The sequence below is a fragment of the Marmota marmota genome, unplaced genomic scaffold, assembly GCF_001458135.2.
Source record: "Marmota marmota marmota unplaced genomic scaffold, marMar, whole genome shotgun sequence".
NCBI lineage: Eukaryota > Metazoa > Chordata > Mammalia > Rodentia > Sciuridae > Marmota > Marmota marmota.
This window is the reverse complement of record NW_026000075.1, coordinates 16,574,358-16,598,698: the sequence shown is the minus strand read 5'-3', so window position 1 is coordinate 16,598,698 and position 24,341 is coordinate 16,574,358. Positions and strand designations below refer to the sequence as shown.

Below are 24,341 nucleotides of genomic sequence, written 5' to 3'. Positions count from 1 at the left end.
TTTGTATTGCTAGGGAACAAAACATGATCTACTTTATTTAGCATGTAAAAACATCAAACGTGAAATATATATACACACACACACACACACACACACACAGCTATGCTTCAGAGAAGCACAGGTAACCAACTGATCAGACTATGCTCAAATAAGACAAATGCTTCATCATATCATGTTTTAATAAGACAGATATCTAGCTATAGAGAATCAAGTGTTTTCTCTGATTTGTTTCCATGTTTAGCTTATAAAAGCTTGGTGTTTGCAATGCTTTTTGATCTTACTGGACCTCCTTCTAGTTCTGATTGTTGCCCAATTCATGAACTGTTCTCTCTTCAAATAAACTCTTAAATTCTCTTTGTTCTCTCAGTGATTCTCAATGGGAAGGTAAATAAGAATGAGAACAAAGGAGTAGTAGAAGGAAGAAGCTGTTTTAATCCTCAACACCACACAGTCCTCTCAAAAGCACACTACCTATCTCTTTCAGTTTAGCTAAGGTTCCTGACTTGTTCTTGTTACCGTATTAAACCCTAAAGTGGGGAACTACATGATACATGGTTTAAAATCACAGGCTTTGCATCTAGAGACTGCTACTTAAAAGTAATTGCTCCTACATGAAGTTATTCACCTTTTAGAGCCATTTTACTCCTTAATTTTTAACAAGTGATATCAAAAAGCCAAGTGGGCAGAAATGTACTCAAACATGGAGAGAATCTCAACAGAGGTTGACAAAGAATATGTCTTATAGGCCCTGTAGAAAATAATTTAAAAAATTGAATTTTATTGTATATCAAAATAGATGTTATGTAGGCAGAGGTAAGATAAGGTTTATATTTTGAAAACATCACTCTAACGACAATGAGGGGAATGAACTAGAGAGAGGAAGAGAGGGACCAGGGAGAATGGCTATTGCAGCAAAACAGAAAAGACTCCTTGGTGGCTTAGATTACCCTTGCACATGAAGATGGTGCGATCTAAATTTTTTTCATATGTGTTTTGAGGCTGCACTGATTGAACTTGCTGGTGTGAGGTGGAGAAAGGATTAAAAAATTGCAAAGAATTTGGCTTTTTGATAACTAAATCAAAGAGTCGTTTATGGAGCTACAAACAGAATTCACAAGTGTACATATGATATTTAATGCCATGGCAATAGATGAGCTGACTTAGGAACAAATATAGAAAAAGAGATCTAAGAATGAAGCTCTGGGGGAGATTTAGAGGTAGGAAAGAGGAGAAGGATATTTTCAATGTTTTTTTTTACACATTTATTCAACAATTATTTTTGAATACTGATTATATACCACATAATGTTTAGGTACTGAGAATAAAGTTTGGATAAAAGCAACAAACAAAATATATCTTTCTGGAGCTGATATTTTGGAGAAAAACAGACTTGATGACGAAGAAGATCAATCAGACAAATAATAAAAGCTAAGGGGACCAAAAGCAGTAGAAGAGGGAAATGTTACATGTGTGAGAATCTGTAGGAAGCTTTTAACTCTTTGCATTTATTTGTTTTATTCTGCAGTACAAAATCAAAACATTGTAATAGTAAGCAATCAGCATGCACTTCCAAGAACAGAGAATATGCTTCTACTTAGTTACAACTACAACATTGTCACATCTAATATATTTAATATTAATATTTTTATGTTACCTAATGCCCAGGTTATCATTAAAAATATGTAATGCACATAATGATTATAAGCAAGATATATTTTCTTGAAGAGAATTATGGCTTGGTTATTTTTGAAAGGTCAAAGTGACAGAATTTATTGATAAACTGGCTGTGGAGAATGATAAAAATAGAAGCAGCAATGTTAATCCTGAATCTTTCTGCATAACAAGTGGAAGAGTGAAATTTTTTTTAATATTTATTTTTTTAGTTGGACACAATACCCTCATTTTACTTATTTATTTTTATGTGGTGCTGAGGATCAAACCCAGGGTCCTGAACGTACAAGGCGAGTGCTCTACTGTTAAGCCACAACCCCAGCCCTGAGTATGGGATTGTTTTTATCTAAGATAGGAAAGCCTGTAAGGAGAATATTAAACTTAAATCACAGATATATAAAAATTGAGATATTCATTAAATATGTAAGCGAATATGTACGTAAGGCCCAGGGCTTCATGGAGAAATTGTATCTGTATATAACTTTGGAAGGCATCAGTAGTTAGATGGTAGTTAAAGCAGTGTTACTGCATTATATTTCCTATGAAAGAAATACATAAAAGTGATGTCTGAGCAATGAACATGGGCATTGCAATATTCAGTGATGTGAAAAGAAAAAAAAAAACACAGTAAAAAAAAAAAAAAACTAAAGAGCAAGGCTAGAAAAGTTAGAGTAAAGCTGGTGAGTTCAGGTTTTCCATGACTCATTTGAAAAAGAGGTTTCAAGGAGGAGAAAAGTAGAGATATCAAACACCAATATAGGTTAACAAAGATGCTTGAGACATGATCTTTTGATTGGCATCATGGAAGTAGTTTATAGGAGGTGATTGGGATAATAAAATAGTTAAAACATAGAATCAGAGGAGAAAAGTAGATAACTGAAAGAGGTATTTTATTTAGCAATTTTTCCTCTCAAGTAAAATTTTAAAAACTAGGAAAACAGCTATAGAACAATGTGAAACTATTCTTTTTCAGAATGAATAATAAATATAATTTTCATTAGCAAACATACAAGAATGAATCAGTAGAGATTTAAAAACATTTAAAAAGAGATTTCAAAATGAAGAAGAAAAGAAAAATAATTTCAGCAAAGAGCTTACTGTTGTGAATTCATGGACTCTCCAGGATGAAAATGGGTAACAAGGATAGCACAGACATTACAAGAGGTGGGTAGAGAGGGGGTTGTATATGGATTTGATAACTTTGTTGATGTGGTAGACTCATTGATCCTAATTTTTTTTGTTGTTTGTATCGTTGTTTCAGTGTAGGAAGCAAGTTTATAAATGAAAGTGTGATGGAAGAAGAAATTTCTGAGCTGTAAGAACAGAAAAGATATTCTTTAGAAAAGATGTGAAGAATGAACTAGCTAAGAACCTATAATACTTGGCACATTAAACACTCTTAAATTTAAGGTCTTGAATTTATTAGCACATTGTGTGTGTTGTGTATGTTTCCATGTAAATTAAGCTGTCTGGTGGTAAACACATATTTAGATTTAAGTAAGGTTGTGATTTTCACTGGTGAGAAATATTGAAAGAGGCTAAAGCATTGAACAAAATTTTGGCATGAACACTGAAATGATATTAAATGTTACAGGATTTATAGCAGAGAGAAGGAAAGTAAGCAGGATACTAAAAATCATCAATGAATTAAAAGGATTCAGCAGGATTTAAGCAGAGGACAGCAGGAAGAAAGGGGTATGATGGGTATCATCTGATAGAATCTGCTCCAACAGAGTTTCTTTTGAGAAGGAAGGAGTAATGCTTTGGAAATGCTAAACAGCACTCAGGCGACACATATGACTCAGTGGTATATGAGAAGTAGAATAAAAACAGCTAGCACTTGTGAAGGTTGATAGTTAAATGGAAACTTTAGGATCAGCCAGACATTACTTAAAGCCAAGCAGTTAGGAAATGTTTAGAAGTTCAAACTGAAAAGATTTTTTTCAACCCCCCCAAGGCTGGGAGTATCAGAAGCACTCATGTTTTGGAAGATTGGAAAATGTGGAAATTTGATTAATGCAGATTTCGGTTTAGGTTATTAAAGGAACACAAATGCATTTCCAAAATAATCTTTTAATATATCTTAATGGCATAATCTGTTTTATTACATAGTTTGCATATGGCACATGATGTTTGTGCACTCATATGTGTGTAGACAGATGGAGAGAGATTTCTTCTGCCATAGTGCTGTAAGATTTGAGATATAGCAGGGTGGATGACAGCAATGACCTCAATCATTACTCATAAAGGTCATACTTTCAGTCCTTGCTTTGCCAAGTTATTCTATTTCTTTTTGAGAAACTTACTTTCATTGCCTTCAGAAATCACACATATTCTAATTTTACTTATGGTGACTTTCAGTCCTCCACGTACTCTAAACTCAGTAAAGGCCCTAATTCTTACTGAGGCAAAAAAAAAAAAAAAAAAAAAAAAAAAAAAACTGTTAACATTCATTGTCCTTCTTTTTTACACTGTCCATATCCATCCAAGCAATCACCAAAGCCCATGGGTTATCTGCTACTCTGCTCAAATACATCCTTTGTCTATTTTTCTTTATTAAGTTCTGAACATTATCCCCTAATATAGACCATTATTATTGCTTTCCTGGGCCATGTGACCTGTTTCCATATGGTTCTTCCTCTCACCTTTCTTGCTCCCTTATAGGGCATTTTCTCTTTATACAGAATTATCTTTGTAAAAGCAAAATATGATAGCATGCTCCCTTGAAATTAATAATAATAAGGGTTTCACCAGGCATCATTGGCATGTAATCCCAAACTAGCATGGTTTATAAATTTGTAACTTGATGTTTTCACAGCTCTCTAGATTCATGTCTCCCCACACAAACCTTATTATTTTTCTTGCTTGTTTTAACACCTCTAGGTCTTTGAATATACTTTTAATCTTCCCAAAGAAATTTTTATCTGCCTGAGAAAAGGGTTTTTTTTTTTTTTATGATTCTAGGACTGAATTGAGGTTGTGCAAGCTTGTGTTCCCCAGTCTGTTATTAACCATGATATGATCCTCATTGTAGTGGCAAGTTATTTATTTGCTGCTACCTTCAGCAGTAAATGGTAGGCTCTGTGATATAGGGCTTTCCTTCATTCTGCAATATATTTATGCTGACTGCAACAACATTTAGCCCAGTACCTGGCTTATTATGGGTGGTAATCTATGAACATTTGTTAAATTAATGAAGTTTTTAATATACTATACAGATATGAGGTAAATTTAATATAAAACTCAATTTTTTAAATCATCATTTAAGTTCATAATGTTGAATAAAACAAAAAGGGACTAGAACCAGATGCAGACATAATGGTATAATTATATCTTTATGATCATAATTATGTAGTTTATTTTAATCTGCTTGAATAATGGACAAAATAGATGAAATACTGTTCTTATTATTTTAATTATCAGATTGGGTATTTTTGTGGCAGTATTGATTGTGTACAACTCAGTGTTAGTTTAGAGAGAAAAAAATAACATGGCAGAACATTTGATTTTATACAATTATAAATAATGTTGGTCTCTCTTTGTGAGTTTATGTTAAATAAATAGAATCAAAATGTCTTTTTTTGCAGTCTAGGGATGGAACCCAGGGAATCACACATGGTAGGCAAGCATGCCATTGCTGAGTTAATTTCTAAACCTTAAAACCTCTCCTTTAAATAGCTATACATGGGGCTGGGGTTGTCGCTCAGCAGTAGAGCACTTGCCTTGCAAGTGCGGGACCCTAGGTTCGATCCTCAGCACCACATAAAAATAAAAAAGTGAAATAAAGATATTGTGTCCAATTACAACTAAAAAGTAAATATTAAAAAAAATTGTTGAATGAATTTCCTCCTACACCAATTATTAAAAATAAATAAATAAATAAATAAATAATAAATAACTATACAGATTTTGTTTCAGAGATTATTCCTTTGTTTTATTTCTTTGGTGAAGAATAACATTTACATACTTAATAATTTTCATTTCTTTCTTAATTAAGCTAAAAGTTTACAGAACCAAATGAAAATGTTTAAATGTGTTCCTCACATTAATTAGAAATTTCCAACATTTGCCATTTTTCATAAGTTAAAAAGAAACACCCTGAATATTGAGTAAATTATATTTGAACTATAATGTTTGTCTAACTTATGTGTATTGTACAAGATGCAATTTTTATGAAATCTTTCACTAGAAGACATTTTCTTTTTAAAATAAAAGTAATATTTTCCCAAATTCTAGTGTCCAATAAATTTCCATAAGAAATATAGCTAAAGTTTTCTCTCTCTGGAACACAATAATATTTTAATACATTTAAAACACTTACAGCTGTTTTTAAAACAGTTATCATCAGTTCAGTAAGTATAATGAAATATTCATTTAAAAATAATTGAGATCAAATAATAAAATTATTAATTTTTTAATATAACTCATAGTGAACGTTAAATGCTTCATATTTTGTTGAGTTGAATTTCTTTAAGTAAAACTAATAACCTAATATAATCTTGCCCACTTTAAAAAATGGTAAATATTTCAGCTGAAACTATTGAAAAAGGAGTGGTATATATGACAGATGCCATTTATGAATTCATATATGACTATGAGAAACAGATTTCAAAATTTCTTTTAACTCATCAAATACATACCTCAAGGGGTTGGGGCTGTGGCTCAGTAGTAAAGCACTGGCCTGGCATGTGTGAGGCACTGGGTTTGATCCTCAGCATCACATAAAAGTAAATAAATAAAATAAATGTATTGTGTCCATCTACAAGTAAAAAAGAAATACATACCTCAACTTTGGGTAAGAATTACATATACAACAAGAAAAGTTGTATATTACTTTTAAATGTTTAGGAACGAATGCTATCTAATTCAATATGTAATAATATTGTCCTCAGAAAATATCTTCGATTTAAATTAATATAAATCTAGTCTTCTTTCATGAAATATTAAATATTTGATCTTAATAACTATGAATATACTGTAGTAACTTTCTTTTATAACTCAAAAGATTAATATTTGAATAGCATTTAGACTGCAACATACATACTACTAAAATGCCTTTCATATCACCAAAATAGAGACCTAAAGTACAGAATAAAATCTTATTTCTGAATTAATTTCAAAAGGAACATATAATTTAAAAGTTCTAAAAAATTTATGTGTGAGATAATAAAAAGTTATCACTAATATATGGTGATATATTTACAGTTATTTGTTCCTTTTGATTTTATATGTTATATTGTGTAAATATTTAAAAATACAAAGACTATTTTATATATTTAAAAAGCAAATAATCCATATAATTTTAATATTTATTAGAAATGGTTATGATTTATTTTAATGAGTGCTCTAAATATTTTTGGCATTCATTTCATGAAAGAATTTTTATGAACTTTCATAATTCTATATTTTAAAAATGTTTAGCCTTGATTTTGTTGCACTTTTTGGAGGATTGGAAGGATAATATTAAGCCAATATAACAAAAATATTGTAATTTACACAAAAATGATAGACAAACCCAATTTTAATCCTAAAAACTCATAAGTTTCTTGATTTTATGTCATGACATCACACTATTCCAAATTTGAGTGTTCCTGGGTTTATTTCATGGCATCCCAAATAAAACTTAAATACAAGATAAATTTTATTGTCTCATTTTTGGATAAATAAATAGATTTTATTGATGTTTTTACACCTAAGATACTCTAAAATAAATTATTTTCCATTTTGTGTGTCTGAATAATATCATCTGCAAAACTGTTCCACTTAGCAAAAGTCTATCAAAACAAGCTAAGGCGGATGTTTGTTAGATATATTCCCCTCACCCATATGACTATGTACTTTTGTAATACAAAAGTAACATGCTTTTTCATTATAGTACTTTCTAAAGAAAAGTGCATGATATGATAACGTAGCCACGTTACTTAAGAGAAATGTCATGGTTTTTATGATAATAGAACTTGTAGCCATTTAAGAAGCTGAGGAAAAGTATTTCCAGAACACTATTGTTTTTAGTTTTTAACTGTCAAACTTTAAAATAAGGTATTATCAAACTAAATTATTTTGTTATGATTTAATTGAAAATGCCCCAATTTTTTTGTTATTTTACAGCAATCACAAGAATTTACATAATCTTAAGAGTTTTTATTTTTATGACTATAACAATAGGTTATCATTTAAAAAATATCATTCATACTTACCATGCTCATTGTGATACCATGGTATTTAAATTGCAATTAAACACTTTCTCTATTTCTAAATTGGTCTAAGAAGTTGAAGTTTATTTTAAAGACAAAAAAAGCAAGTTTCAAGTAGGATGCATTTTTTGCTCATGAATGCTTAAAAATATATAACTGACCACTGAGTTAGTTGTGTTATGTATAGTTGTAATTAGTGTGTGCTAAATTATATTTATGTTCATAATGTGATTCTCCAGCAGCAGACTCCAAGGCAGAGAAAACATCTATGAAAGTTATCTATATTGTCTCTACTGCAAAGACTCTACTCACTCAAAATATTTCAACAGATTATATGTGTGTGTGTGTGTGTGTGTGTGCATATTCAACAAGAAAGCAAATTCTCAGAATGAGCATTTCATTCATTTATGAACTGATGGCTATCTTTTATATTCAGTGAATACTTTGTATAGCTTTATTACTTTACAATTTTGCCCCTTGTTATTGGAGTGTTATATTGTTGCCAGCCTTCCATCTGAGATTAGGCTAAGATATTGAGTCATTCAGATCATCTACTAAAAGCATAGTGGACAACGCAGGGAACAGGGAAATTAGAAAAGCAAATAGTACTAGTTAGATTATCACCAGGAGTAAGGGAGTAACTTGCTCATTAGCTTTGCTTTGGTGGCCATCTATAGAATCAAGTTCCCTACCTGAATAAATGCTGTGTTGTTAGACTCAATTTTTTTTACCAGTATTTGAAATGAATAAATAAGTGTAACTTTTTTTTAGTCTACCTGTAAATGAAGAACTTGTATGATGCTTTCACCTCCAAGGGTACACTGAGTAAGAACAGCAGATTAGATGGAAGAGAAACTTGAAAGAACAGAAGATTTTAGCTGAAGATTAATACATTAAAACTTTGACTAAAACATGTTGAATGACATGTTCTCATTGGAATTTTATTTATATGAAAATGAATAAAATTTATTAAAAGTGATGATGAGATAGTAGTTTAATTTTATTTTGTTGCATATAGATTTTCAGTTTTCCCAGCACCATTAGTTGAAGAGGCTATCTTTTCTCCAGTGCATGTTTTTGGTGCCTTTGTCTAATAAAGGATAATTGTAATTTAGTGGGTTATTCTTTGTGTCCTCTATTCTGTACCATTAGTCTAAACCGAACTGTTTTGGTGCCAATACCATGCTGCTTTTGTTACAATTGCTCTGTAATATAGTTTAAGGTCTGGTATAGTGATGTTACCTGCTTCACTCTTCCTGCTAAGGATTGCTTCAGCTATTCTGGGTCTCTTATTTATCCAGATGAATTTCAGGATTGCTTTTTCTATTTCTATGAGGAATGCCATTGGGATTTTGATCAGAATTTCATTAAATCTGTATAGTGCTTTTGGTAGTATGGTCATTTTGATAATATTAATTCTGTCTATCCAAGAGCAAGGTAGTTCTTTCCATCTTCTAAGGTCTTCTTTGATTTTCTTTAGGGTTCTGTAATTTTCATTATATAGAGCTTTCACTTCTTTCATTAAGTTGTTTCCCAAGGTTTTTTTTTTTTTTTTTTTTTTTGAGGCTATTGTAAATGGGGTAGTTTTCCTTGTTTCCCTTCCTGAGGATTTGTCACTGATATACAGAAATGCATCTGATTTATGGGTGTTGATTTTATATCCTGCTACATTGCTGAATTCATTTACCTGTTATAGAAGTTTTCTGGTGGAACTTTTAGGGTCTTCTAGGTATAGAATCATGGTATTAATCCAAAAAAAGTAAAATCAGTATACTATAGTGACACAGCCACCTAAGTGTTTAAATCAGCACAATTCACAATAGTCAAATTATAGATTTATCCCAGATGCTCATCAATATATGAATGGATCAAGAAAATGTGGTACGAGCCAGGTATGGTGGTGCATGCCTATAATCCCAGGGACTAGAGAAGCTGAAGCAGGAGGATTGCAAGCTCAAAGCCAGCCTCAGCAATTTAGTGAGACCCTAAGCAACTTAGCAAGACCTTGTCTCAAAATAAAAAATAAAAAGGGCTGAGGATATGGCTTACTAGTTAAGTGCATCTGGGTTCAACCACCAGTACCAATTAAAAAAAATGATGACAAAAATGAAACTGCAAGTACTATTTGGGATTTGAAATACAATAAATCTTTTATTTTTAAATTTAGCTATGAAAATAGAATCAATTTAAATTTTAGACTATAACAGCCCAAGAATTGAACAGTGTTTCTCAAAAGTGAAAATGTAAATTGCAAGTAAGTCTGAAATTATGGTATTTAGACCTTATAATTAATAAGCAATCATAACCCAACAGAAGGGACAAAACTGGAAGTGATTCTGCACATACAGGTGAAAGTTGAAAGGCTTCTTCAAATTAAACTTCCATTTAATTCTAAAGTATGCAAATCGGAGGTACAAGTAAAAACATGCATACATATATATTCATTAATTTATATATATTAATATTTATATCTAATAGAGGAGTATAAGTGTGTATATAAACTACCAGAAAGTGGGACAGGAGAAAAATAATAAAATAATTAAAAATTTAAACACATGGGAGGGTGTGTGTCAATAGATGCTAGCAATGTCATAGGAGTAAGGGAACTACCCACATCTGCAAAGGAACACAAAGCTCATTTGACAAAAAGAATATTAGCTTCGTTTGCATTTGAAAATTCTACTTTGGGATGTTGGTTTTCAGCTTTAAAATATTAAATGTATTTGAGATAAAGTGAAGTCAATATGATAATTTAACTTGATATTTACACTGCCAGGTGGTAAGTTACATGAATAACCATTGTTTTAACATTCTATTGAGTGGAGTTCCAACCTCGCCAAGAAAAATTGAATAAATGCTAAACACAATAGTGGTTAAAAATTGTAAAAGTATTAGAATTGAGTATATCAACGTGCCTCAGTGCTCTTAGGGAAATAGTTAGATCAGAAGCCTCTTTCAAGCTGTGTCTAGCAATTTGAACTTGCTCAATTTAACTGATTCTCTTCACCTAACAGATATTTTCTGAGGAATTCCTTCTCAAATTTGAATGAGTTATATTATCCAATGTTAAAACGTCAGTAAATTTATATTGCCTCATTTTCCCCTTTCTTTCCTTTCTGTTTTTCTCATCATTAAACTTCTAGAGATTTATTTTACTGTAGATCATTCCAAATTTTCAGAATATTTGCAAGCTGGACCCTAAATACTGTGAATACTGACTTTAAAGAATCAAGAACTACCTCAATTCTATTAACAACAAATATAAATTTGTTAAGAGAATTTGTTCGGTGTCTTTTTTCCAGTCTCAACATTTTGGTATCAATTATGAGATATACAATTTTATCAATAGTTGAAAAGTGTTGAAAAACAAATAAATACTATAATATTCTTACACAATGATTTCTTAGAAATGAATCCATAATTGGATACAAATTGGGATTCAAATAATTTTTTTCTGAAATTTCATGTTCCACTCTTATAAGACAGAAAAGATAAAATATTTAATACTATTAAAATTCTGTGTTAAAGTTTAAGAAATTATCTCATTTTGTATAACAATCTATTTATTTCATGTGTTAGGCATAAGGAAACCATACAAAAATTATATTGTACTTTCAAGTAAATGTACAATCCAAGTCTTACAGGGGGTTTTAGATTGATATTTTTGACTGCATGGACTAAAATATTTTATTTTAAAATCATCTCTTGTTTGGATTTAGAACTCAACTCATTCAGAATATCAGAAAATTAAGATAAATTAAATATTTTGCCTAAAAACTTTCCACATTTTTTTTGCCAGTTTCTAACATTTATACTTCTTATGTATTTGTTATATTTTCTAAAGTGTTATTTACCGTTTAGTGAAAAAATGTTCAACCATAAATGCAGAAGAAAGCATAATGTTGTGAGTGGTCACAAACTCTAATAGTATGTGAGTGTTAGGTACTTTCTGAAATACTACTTCTTGGTACATAAATCCAAACTAGTCATTCAGGGAATGTGCTCCAGTACCCTTTTCATTGGCTTTAGTTCTTCCAGATCTTTTTGAGACTCTTTTCTCTGTTGTCTATTATTTCAAGCTACTAGAAATGTTGATGACACCCTTTATAAGATAATAGGAGTTCCATAATTCTCTAACTGCTTGATCTTTCATTCTCAGATATTCTATGAATATTTACAATCATATCTTTTTCCATTAATAAATAAATAACTTCTAATTTTAAATAAAGAATGAAGACAAATTGTGATTTTTCCTCATTTTTTTATCTTTCATTTTTACATATATACATATTATCTGATTACATATTATATCTATAGCATATATTTGTATATATATATGGTACATATTATATACATTATATGAAAACTTTTTAATTTTTTAATTCTAATTTGTTATATATGACAGCAGAATGCATTATAATTCATATTACACATATAGAGCACATTTTATATAGGAAAGCTTTTATGTGGCATACCAATGTTTTATAAAGTACTACTTTAACAAATAGTAATCATTGAGACTCTTATTTAGTCACATTGAAAAGTTGATTGGGAACATATTGTTTGTACTGTAATTCCTTCTACATCTGATCTCTCTTATTTATACCAAAATCCTTCCTAGTTCAAAGTGAAAGAAATAAATATAATTAAAAGAAATTTATGAGTTTAAATCAAATATCTACAAATGTTGACAGCATAAGAAAAGGGGATATAAAAGATGAAATTTAATTTCATATTTAAAAGTTAATAATTGTCTTACTTTAATACTACATATTCATTTTACATAAATGATTTTCACTATGTGAAAAGTAAAAAATGACTGTGATTAAATAGAGAAGAAAAACAATTGATGGGGCTCTTTGCTAAAATTTAAGGCTGAGGAAAAAAAACTGTTTTAGTTTACACATAGTCTATTATAGGCCTATGTAACTAATATCTGAATCCAAATTTGAAAGATCAGATAGATGAATTAAAACATGAATATACTGGAATTTTAGACATTTTTAAGAATGTTAAGTTTCTTTTACTTTCACAATGGTTTGTTTGTAATAAATGTAGGTGGTTTCCTTATAGTACCAGGTCTGAATAATTTGTTTTCTAAGAATTCATATTTGATAAGTACAGAGTAATTATAAGGAAATAATTTAGTAATAGATCATTTAAATTAAATCCAAGGATGCAAAGAGTAATGCAGAGTTAGTTTAAAGAGTCTACAAATAACACACTTTCTGATTTATTTTTCATTTTTATTATTTTTGGATTTCACTAAAATGATTCAATGTATATTTAGTACAGGTCAAAAAACACTCATATCCAGAGGTTATCATTTCTGAATCAAAAAAAAAACCCAAACAAATAATGAGATCTATGTAAACATATATTTAGAGTTTTATAGACTCAGGCTAAGGGGAAGAAAACTCTACTGCTCTCATAAAATGTTAACAGCTTTTACTAACCTTCACCTCTGTGATGTTTATTCTTATGTTCCTCAACTCATTGACCATTAAGGGAAACCAGGAACCTACAAGCTGAACATAGCCTAGCCCTGAGGCAGTGTTCTGGAATAAAGTCAGTAACTCTAAAATTCAGTGTGTCCCTTGAGAACTTCCATCCTTGCTTATCTGAGCAGGTTGTCAAAACAACTAATTTTGATGTTCTGATCCTTATTTCTTTTCTTCCTACCAACCTGCATACCCTTTGTTGATCTTCCCACAGACATCTTTCTTGGCTTTCATCAAACCCCTCATGCTAGGGCTAGATTTTTTTTTTCTCCCAAGGCCATTAACTTGCAGTTAGAATTATTACACCCAGCAAAAACAAAACAAAACAGCTCAGATAAATTTGAAGGTCAAATTTGGGAATGTAGCTCAGTGGATGTGTGCTTCCTAAGTGTGTACAAGGCACTGGATACAATCCTAGCACTATGAAAACAAATAGAAAAAAAAGAAAGAAAAGAAAAAGAAAGAAAAAACTTAGGTCAGCTCAATAAATATATTTAATTATAAAGATGCACTGTGAAGATTTATTGGAAACATTGTACTAAACAATTATTCCTTTTCAGGCTGACCTTCACATTGAACCTGATATTCTAATTTTATCTGGCAATTTCACTTACAGTTCTGTCTTTGCTTCTCTCTCTCTCTCTCTCTCTCTCTCTCTCTCTCACACACACACACACACACACACAACTATATATCATTTCTCAAATTTATATCTCTCAAGATATAGGTAATTAAATCACCCATTTCAGAGAAAAGGAAACTAAGGGAAAGAGGTATGCAATAATTTATTCTTTCCTTTTGCTACTAGTACACAAAAATTCTAAAGGACAGCATTATGATTTGTCCATGGAATGTCCCCCAAAATCTCGTGTGCTTTAAGCACAGTCCCCAGGGCAGCAAGGTTCAGAGGTGGGTAATCATTGTATTATGAGGTCTGTGATTATGAGGAATCTGATTACATCAGTGGATTAATAGCTAAATATACTACTGGGAGGTGGCACCAATTTGGAGAAAGTAAATCACTGGGGACATGTCCTAAAAGGGTCTATATTCTTCTCAGAACCCCCTCCCCTCTCCTCCCCTCCCATTTCTTCCCTTCCCCCCTCTCTGCTTCCCAGCCACAAACTGCAAAGCTTTCCTCTGCTATTTTTCTCCTCTAAATTGTTCTTGTCAGGTATTTTGGTCACAGAGATGCAAAGTCAATCAACACAGAAAGAGTAAAATTTAATAACCATGTACCTGAGCTCCTCCAGTGCAGTTTGGAACTCTGCTTTATAAAATTAGCTGTGGAATTTTGAGCCAGTGTAACACTCACTATCTCCTTCCACCTGTGGATGTTGATTATACTTTCTTAAAGTGCTGCTGTGATAATGAAAATGAACTCCTGAGCAGGGAGCTAGCATGTTAACTGTTCAAAAATTCTAATTATTGTTATTAATACCAACAAGACCATAGGTTTAAAATTACTAAAGGGTACTTAGTATCTGAGTACATTTTACCATGCAATAAGCTAAATTATTTTTTTGTATTTTACATGAAAAGTATATTCTTTCAGAGCTGTGTTATTTTTATTATAACCACATTCATTTTAAAAATTGGATTTTTTCATATATCATATAGTGCTTCGATGAATATTCAAGAAAACAAAGAAAATATTACATATTTTGTGTTCTCAGGTCAATATTCTGTCACTGCTTATACCAGCATACCTAAGAGAGGTCATTTCTTTTTTTTTTAATTGATTTTATTTTTTTAAATACATGACAGCAGAATGCATTACAATTCTTATTCACATATAGAGCACAGTTTTTCATCTTTGTATATAAAGTATCTTCACGCCAATTCATGTCTTTATACATGTATTTTCTTTTTTGCATTATAATTCTTATTATACATATATACCACAATTTTTCATATCTCTGCATATAAAGTAGGTTGAAACCCAATTCATGTCTTCATACATGTACTTTGGATAATGATGTCCATCACATTCCACCATCCTTGCTAATCCCCTGTCTCCTCATTTTCCCTCCCACCCCTCTTCCCTATATAGAATTCATCTTTTCCTCCCATGCTCCCCCTCCCTATCCCAATATGAGTCAGCTTCCTTATATCAGAGAAAATATTCAGCATTTGTTTTTTTTTGGATTGACTAACTTCACTTAGCTTTATTTTCTCCAACGCAATCCATATACCTGCAACTGCCATGATTTTATTTTCTTTTATTGTTGAGTAAAATTCCATTGTGTATATATGCCACATTATTTTTATCCATTCATCCACTAAAGGGCATCTAGGTTGGCTCCATAGTTTAGCTATTGTGAATTGTGCTGCTATAAACATTGATGTGGCTGTGTCCCTGTAGTATGCTGTTTTTAAGTCCTTTGGGTATAGTCCAAGGAGAGGGAAGAGAGTTCATTTCTAAACCTTTCCCCAGTTTCTTATCTTCCAGTTAGTTTGAGTCCTTACAGTTCTGTTCTAAAGTTTCTTGTCTCCTGTATAAACCTTCTTACAAAGCTATTATTTATTTTTCGTGCATCTTAAAAAGTAAAGGAATATCAGGTTATAGTGGTATGTGCCTGGAGTCTCAACAATTTGGGTGGCTGGGGCAGGAGGATCACTTGAGATCATTAGCTAGATATAAGCCTGAGCAACATAAGAGATCCCATCTCAAAAGAAAGTTCATAAATAAAAGAGTAATTATTCTGGAATACGGGCACATATTTTAAGCCAATAGTTTCCAATACAACTTTCTTTGTGGAATAAATATCAATGAGCTCTTTCTGGGATAACTCTTTCTGATATTTAGAATGTGTAGGTAGCTGTTTATTTGTTCTTTGCTTCTTGTGATAGTTAATCTGATTGTCAACCTGAAGAGATGCCTAAGATTAAGAGACTTCTGTGTCATTTAGGGTGTTTCCAGAGATGATAGGCAGGTGGGATAGCAAATTGAGGAGCTGACTGTCCTGAATGTGGATGACACAGTCCAATAGGCTGTGGATTCTTTTGCAATAAAGGTGGGAAATAAAGAGGAAAACAACACAATGCAAAGTCCACTTTTCTTGAATGAGAGCTTCCTTTGCTTCTGTGATTGCCAGAAGACATCACACACCAGCTTCTTCACTAATTCAAATTGCATCCAACTCTGACCACTGATTCTGTTGAGAGCTTCCTGGACTTCAGTCTCAGACAGGGGCTTCTTCATTGGCCCTTTAGAACTTCATTGGTCCTGTTTCTTCTGAGGTTGAGTCTTCTTCACGAGAGCAGCTATGATTCTTACAGTTCTCCAGCCTGCAAACAACCATGTGGGACTATCCATTATTTGATCTATAAATACTAGATCAATAAATATTCAAACACTCAAATTCATATATATATATATATATATTTTTTTTCCTCTTTTGGTTCTGTTCCTCTACAGAGCTCTACATTTCTTATCTCCTGATTTCTCTTATTTGTGTTTCACACAGTCCTGACTGCCTAAGTTACTGACAACCTAATACTTTGCATTTTTTTTACAAGCAATAATTTCTAAAATAAATAAATAAATAAATGGATAAGGAGGATAGTTATGTTGCTGGCTCTAAACCAAATTACTCACAATCATCACTGCAATTTCCGTCAGCACATAAAATTGTTTCAATATCTCTCATAAACAATATCTCTCAAAAACAATCAAAAGCCTCCCACTTGCTGGTGTCCACATCTTCTGAATGAATTCCCTTCTCATGTCAGAATAAAAGTCTTTGAAAGAGTTACTAAAAATTGTAATTTATGATTCTTCTCCTCTTATTCTTTTTTGAATCTCCCTTAAGGTTTTAGGTTCTATCATGCCATCCAAACTTCACAGGCCTTTGCTACCAATAATCACATTTCTAAATCCACAAGCACATATTTTCATATAGTTTTCATTATGATCCTTCTGTTTTTGATGCAGAAATTACTTCTTTCTTGAAAAACTTTCTTCATTTGTTCTTGAGGGATTTTTAAGTCCATTTTTAATACTATAACAAAATACTGGAAACCAGTTGAGCAATATAAGAAGTTTATTTCGCTCATAGTTCTGGAGGTTCAAAGGGATGGAGCTTGCATCAATTTGGGTTTGATGAGAATATCATAGATGGCTGAAGTATGACCAAGAGGATATACCAGGTAGCCAGAGAGTGATTCAGTAGTCAGTCTTGCTCATTTAACAATTTGATTTCAAGAGAAATGTTTTAATTTCTTCTGAAGGCAGGAAAGTGACACAACGACTTCCTACTAGGCTCTACCTATTAAAGATTCCATTTCCCTTACATTGCCTTAGTGAGGCTCAAGCAATCACATGGCAACCATATGAAACCATGTCAAGAATACACCTTGTTCTCCTAGTTTGCCTTCTAACTTACTTAGTCAATTGATTTTCCATGCTGGGTTTCTTCCTGTGCTCATGCCCTCTACCTTTGGAGTGCTCATACAATTGTTCTTTCTACCACTTTCCCAAGTGATACAATCCTGTGTCATGGCTTTAAAGGTCATCTTCATGGACAAGTTTTTATCTCTAGCCCATACTTTATTTTGGAATTCCAGACTTCTTTGTCATAATAGTGATTTTTAATGTTTGATGTGTCTGCAAAAGAGGCATCTTAAAATGTCTAAAATAGCTCTTCTAATTATAGTGTCTCAACCATATCCTCCCATAATGGTCTTTATCTAATAAAGGGACACCTCTGCTCCTACAGTGGTTCAGGTCAAAAACCTTTCTGCTCTTCATTTGTTTTCTTGTATTCTATATCCAGTCTACCAGAAAATCATGTTAGATCTTCCTTAGAAATATATCCTGAATGCAACCATCTCATTCCAGTTATCCCATACATCATCATTTATCAGCTAAAATGTTGAACAGCCTTCTAGCTCTTCTGTCAATTTCATTACTGTGCACTTACCAGTCAGAGGACTACTTTTAAAGTTTAAGTAAAATTATGCCACTCTATGGACCAGGATTAACATTTCACTCAGACTGGGTTACAATGATTTGCCTAAGTTTGAAATCCTATATAACTTGGCCCTCTATACATCTCTGACTTTACTATGTATCACTTTTCTTTCACATATTTATTCCAATCACATCATAACATTGTTCCTCAAACATTTAAATACCTCAGAGGTCTGCTCCTTACTAAGTAAACTTTCCCCCCAGATGTCCACATAATTTAATCTCTCTTCACTCTATATAACTTTGTCATAGGCTCTTTGTGACTCTTTTCAAAATATTAGATATTTAATTCCCATCATAGTCTATGACCCTGCTTATGTTTAATATATTTTTTCACAGATTTCATCATGTTAGTACATATTTCAGTATTTTCCTCTTTTTTTTTTTTCTGGGGAATACATTCTAACACCCTCAGTTGAGGTCTGGAATTAAAGATAACACTGAACCCTATTTGTTGTCTCCTTTCTTACAATTGAATCCCTATAATAAAGTTTAATTTATAAATTAGGCACAACAGGCCTGGACATATAACTTCTTATGAGAGTGCTTACCTAGAATTTGTGAGGCCCTTACTTCACTCCCCAACACCACAATAAATAAAAAATAAACAAATAAATCACTGTTACAGAGTAATAACAACTAATAATAAATAGCATTGGTAAAATGATATAAAAAATAATGTGTATATGATCTCTCTCTCTCTCTCTCTCTCTCTCTCTCTCTCTCTCTCTGAAAGAATGTTTTTATGCTCTACTCACTCTTCCTCTCATGATAAATGAGATGATATAGTGCTTACAAGATAGGAAGAAGGGACAAAATTAGCATCAGCATTTTGATATTGAGTTAGGCTACTAATTAAGGGAGACTTGAACACAAGGAGTGTGCTATTGTTATAGTGGATCTGACAACCAATAGGGCTGCAAAATGACTAGTAAGGGGGTAGTATATAGAGTATGGAAACAGTGGACAATGATATGATAGACATCATGGAGGGACAGAGTTGGATAGCACCGGGGATTTCATCATGCTACTCAGAATGGTACACAATTTGAAACTAAGACATTTTTTTAATGAAATTTTTCACCTAATATTTTTGCAAGGCAGGTGATTTGGTAATTGAATTACAGAAAGTGTAACCACAGATGAGGGGGAACTACATTGTATGAATTTTTTTTCTTCTTCTACTAGATTCTAATTTCCTTCAAGGTGAATATTTCCTATTCCCTCTCATCTACTGTGAAAAACTTTTTCCTCTTTCCCTGTTTATGTTTTGTTTATTTATATAACACTATCACCTTAGTAATATTTGATACATATAGGCTTACAAAAATAGTTGTTGGAGTAATAAATGAAAAATTAAAAATACAAATTATGATAATATGGGACCTAATCATGTAAACAACTTTAACTTGTGATTAAGTAGCACTCTAAAATAAGGCATGCTTTTATTTAAAAGAGTTTTATAAAATTCGCAGCTTTTGTGCTTTCAAAAAAATTATCAAATCAAAAATTGTGACTGATGTTATAGCTTTTAAGTAAACCCTGAAATTCTAATATTTGTGGCAATGATTAATTATTACCATGATTTTTGAAAGGTTGATTAAAAAATAGTTTCCAAATGAATATTTTAACTCTATTCATAAAACATAGAAATCTTTTATCAGTTCTTAGAGACTGATAGAAATAATTGAGCTTAATTTGTATGAAGACTCTGTTGTTTTCACCTAATCAAGGTCTGCAGATAATAGTTAATATTAATAATTCATTTGTAATAAACCAATTGATAACCCTACTGGTTAATAGTAACTTTACTGTTGTTGTAAAGGAGTAGAAGCAAAATATTAACATAAAAGGGATGCTATGCTTTTTGTCTATGATCCTGAATGCTATCAACTAGGGAAGCATTGGAGAAAGAATAATTTCTTGGAACTCATCAATTTGACCACATTTTAGTGATATCTGACTGTAAAATTCAGAAAAAACTTATGCAGTAAAATATTTAAAGTCATATTTGATTACTGTATTTTGTTACTTTGTAATATTTGAAAATATTACTTTGTACCTGACAGGTATTTGGAAACATATTTCTAAGATTATTACTTTGATTTATATAAAAAGATTGATTCTAATATTAGACTGAAAAGATGTTCAAGTGGTTTGAATGTCATAATTTTTCCAAATACAGAAAACATTTGGGGAAACATAAGAAACAAATCACATTAAATGATTTCCAAGTAAATGGATGCAATATATATATATTGCTTTAATACACCCTCTTATGCTAAGAAAGCATTAGTTTTCCCCTACTATGCCATGAAAGAGTATTCTGAATTATTTGGTTGAACATACTTTATTTTATAAATTGTCCCTTTGGGGGCATCTGATTTTTCCATCTCATTCCCCTGTCATTGATGGTAAAATACTGCTGTGTTCTAAAGTAGTTTTTCAAGTGATCTTATTAAGTGTGCTTTAAATTGTCTTATAATGTAATTCTTCCTTTTCAAATAAGTTGTACTAATGCATCAGGTTTTTTCACCTACATTTATATTCTATCTGTTGAAGCAAGTTACAGGAATGCTGCAGTTAGCATTTATTGTTTTATTCATTTTGGGGTAATTACTCATCTAATCCCTAAGGGGAGGAAAGGCATTTGAAGTGATAGAACTTTGATGCTGTCATGATAGCAATAAAATAAATCCATGAAGATTTAAGTCTTGATCATTCTGCAAAATCATCAAAATGTTCCAGTTGGTTTAATTACGGTAATATACCACAAATAATTATAGAATAAGAAGATAAGATTTTTTTCTTCATCACTCTGGAAATCACATGAACCATTATCTGTCAAAAAAATCTAATTATAAGTCTGCTAATAATTGAGTAGATGGTCAGATGACAGTTTTTCGCATACTTAAACTTGTCTCTGTAGTTCATGTTGTCTGATTTTTAGTCTGCTCTCATCCCTTATCTATGAAGCATTAACCAGACAGATGTCAGCATGCTAACATATTAATATTACAAGTTTTCAAATAAATAAATTTTCAAAGCACACTTAATAACAGGTTATAATAATTCATAATGAAGATAGGCTTGTGAATGTATAACATAAGAAAATAGAAGTTAATAGTTATAAGTCATAGTTGATCTTTGTTCTGTCACTGATTGGCTGCAATTCACTTTTCTTCTATGGCTCATAATTTTCTCATCTGAAAAGCTGTGAGATAGTTTCATCATTTTTTATTTTAATAATAGAATCCATATGTTTAATACCTTTTTAGTGTGATGGTATTATTCATGTTAAAAGTAACTTTAACTGATATTCCTCTAGTATATTTAAAATACCTCCTATTAAAAGGTGTGCTGTAGTGAAGTAACAGAATATTTATTTTTAATTGAAAAATATAATAAAAAGTACATTCATGTGTAATTTTAAAATGTACTTATTGATAAAGTAATTTATATAAATGCTATGTTATTAACATAGATACATGCTAAATTACTATATGGTGATTTATAATGAAGAAGCACTGGCTCTCCATTCATAATTTTATTGACTGTCCCATTTTTTTTCTGTTGCTTGTTGAAAATACAAAATGATTCCAAGAGAAAAACTAAAGGGCATGCCAAGAAAATTATTCATTTAGAAAATAAGTGGAATTCAGATATTTTAATTATTTTACTTCCTGTGACATACAAGTAAATAAAATAGAAATATTTCAATTTAATGGCAAATATTATTAAACTAATTTTACATTATAAGTATTAGGAAATTCATTGTTATTGAGTGTATTCCTAAAAATACAATGAATTTGTGATCATCAATGTGAAGCATTCTTCTTATTTGTGTGTGTGTGTGTGTGTGTGTCTGCATTATAAACCAGAGACAATGCTTATTGCTTTAGAAATCTGTTAAGTATGTAATTTATTATGAATTTTTCAGTTTAGTACATAGAATTATGCCTATTTTTCAATTGTCCTAATTATTTTTTTAAAGTGCTTTAACAAATTATGGTTTAGAATTTAATTTAATCTCACCTACTCCACATTGCAAAAGTTAACATTACTTCTTATATTCTTTACTAGGTCAGTTAATCATGGCATCAAAAAGTTTAATAATTCGTTTTATTTATATTTACTAAATTGTTCCTCTGTGATAAATTTCTTAAAATGCAAGGTGATACACAATAAATAAGAAAATGCTCTTCTGTGGGAACAGCAGTAGGATGCTTGAATGTTACTTCCAAATCCCTCTGCTAAATAAATTTTGGTTTCAAGTTATGAAAATAAGAAAAAAACAAAGATTATGTGTCATAACATTTATCAGACAAAAAGCATTAGAAAACACTAACAATTATAGAGGGGCTCTGAATAAATGATTTATTACTAAAATATAGAAGGAGATGATGGCCTTAATTTTGATGTTCACTGTTATTTGTTTGAAACGTAATTGTTTTGTTAAATAGTTCTAAACTAGGAAAGTAAACATTTGTACATTTTGAGAGGAAAACCGTGTTCAATCTTAAATACGACTAAGCATTTTATGCCTGGTAAGGGGGAAATTGTTTTCTAAATAGAGAGGATGAATGCAATTCCCTGCCAATGATAAAGTATATTTCAATATGTCAATGGTACAGGTATATTTATATTCACAGTTAACAGATAAGAAAAATATCAGGGAATTTTAAGTAACTCGCCAAAGGTTGTATATGCAAAGGATCTATAGAAAGATTAACATTGGGCACAGCAAGGTAGTCAACACATCAATCTGGAAGACTGTGTAAAGGCATTGTAAATGGCTTCCTCAAAGGTTATACACTGAAGAAGCTCTGGATATAACTCAGTGAGGACATAGGAAACAAAAAAAATTCTCTGCAAGAGTAGGAAGGAACTAGAGGCCTACTGGAATAAGAATTTTCTCTATTTTATGGTACTAATTATATTTTGGCTTATTTTTCTTATTTAGCCTTCTGTTCTCTGTAACAAACCAAATTTGATTTTACCAATTTCTTTTATCACTTGGATAGTGTTCATAGTATATCACAAAGTGCAGCTAACAAATTTTATTTTATTTTTGTGGCCACCAAGTCATTGCTTTGATAATTTGTTGGTGGAAAAAAATATGTTGTCTTGCTATTACAACATATATTATTATAAGCTATTCTCTGTAATACACATATGGAACATGTGCTATTTGGGTAAGGTTTTAAGTTCATTTTTACAGATGGGATTAGAAGAAGAACAGGAGCAAGCAAAATACAAATAGGTAGTAATCACATTTAGGAAAGGCCGAAATTATGTTCTATCTTCTATTTGTAAGAAATCTAAAACATTGTAACTAAAGATGCAAACTTTGAATACTATTTAATATTATCACAGAATAATTTAATAATTTCTGCCAATAAATCAAATTTAAACATTTTCATATTTTTTTGGTGTTTTTGATGCTAGAGTTGAACTAAGGTCCTCATGTGTACTAAGCATATACTCTACCACTTAGCTTCACTTCCAGCCCTCATGAAATCTTTTAATGTAATAGAAAATGAGTTTTCAAAGACTAACTGAAATATATAAGGGTTAAAATTATCTGAAATTACAAATGGAGACATAGAATGTTGGGCTTTCATTAATATGGAGTATTTAAAACTGCAGTAGCATTTGACTTTTATTATTGTAAATGTTTATGCCAAGAACATTAACTCATGGAACTTCACCAAACAAATGTTACTCAATATACAAGGATTGAAAGACCCAGTATGTATTGAAGCAGGGGACTTCAATACATACTCCCAATGACAGGATATCCAAACAGAAAATCAGCAAAGAAACACCTGATTTGAACTATATTATAGACAAATGCTCTCAACAGACACCTACACACTACTTTATCTACAATAGCTGAATATACTTTCTTTTCAGAGACTCATGAAACTTTCTCCAAAATTGATCACATATTAGGCCATAAAGTGAGCCTTAGCAAACAAAAAAATTCTTAAATAATGC

The 24,341-nt window shown here is 31.2% G+C and overlaps 1 protein-coding gene across 3 annotated transcripts in view; it reads right to left on the bottom strand.

The window, feature by feature from the left end:
- The window catches only part of Bche (butyrylcholinesterase), a 71,216-nt gene that overhangs the window by 28,372 nt on the left and 18,503 nt on the right, over positions 1-24,341 (bottom strand). The window contains exon 3 of one of the 3 annotated variants that reach the window (XM_015494300.2): positions 15,438-16,657. The exons of the other annotated variants lie outside the window; for them this stretch is intronic. Coding sequence (XP_015349786.1) covers positions 16,579-16,657 — 79 coding nt within the window. The 3' untranslated portion in view covers positions 15,438-16,578. Of the gene's footprint in view, positions 1-15,437; positions 16,658-24,341 lie in introns of those variants that run through there. 3 annotated transcript variants of the gene reach the window in all.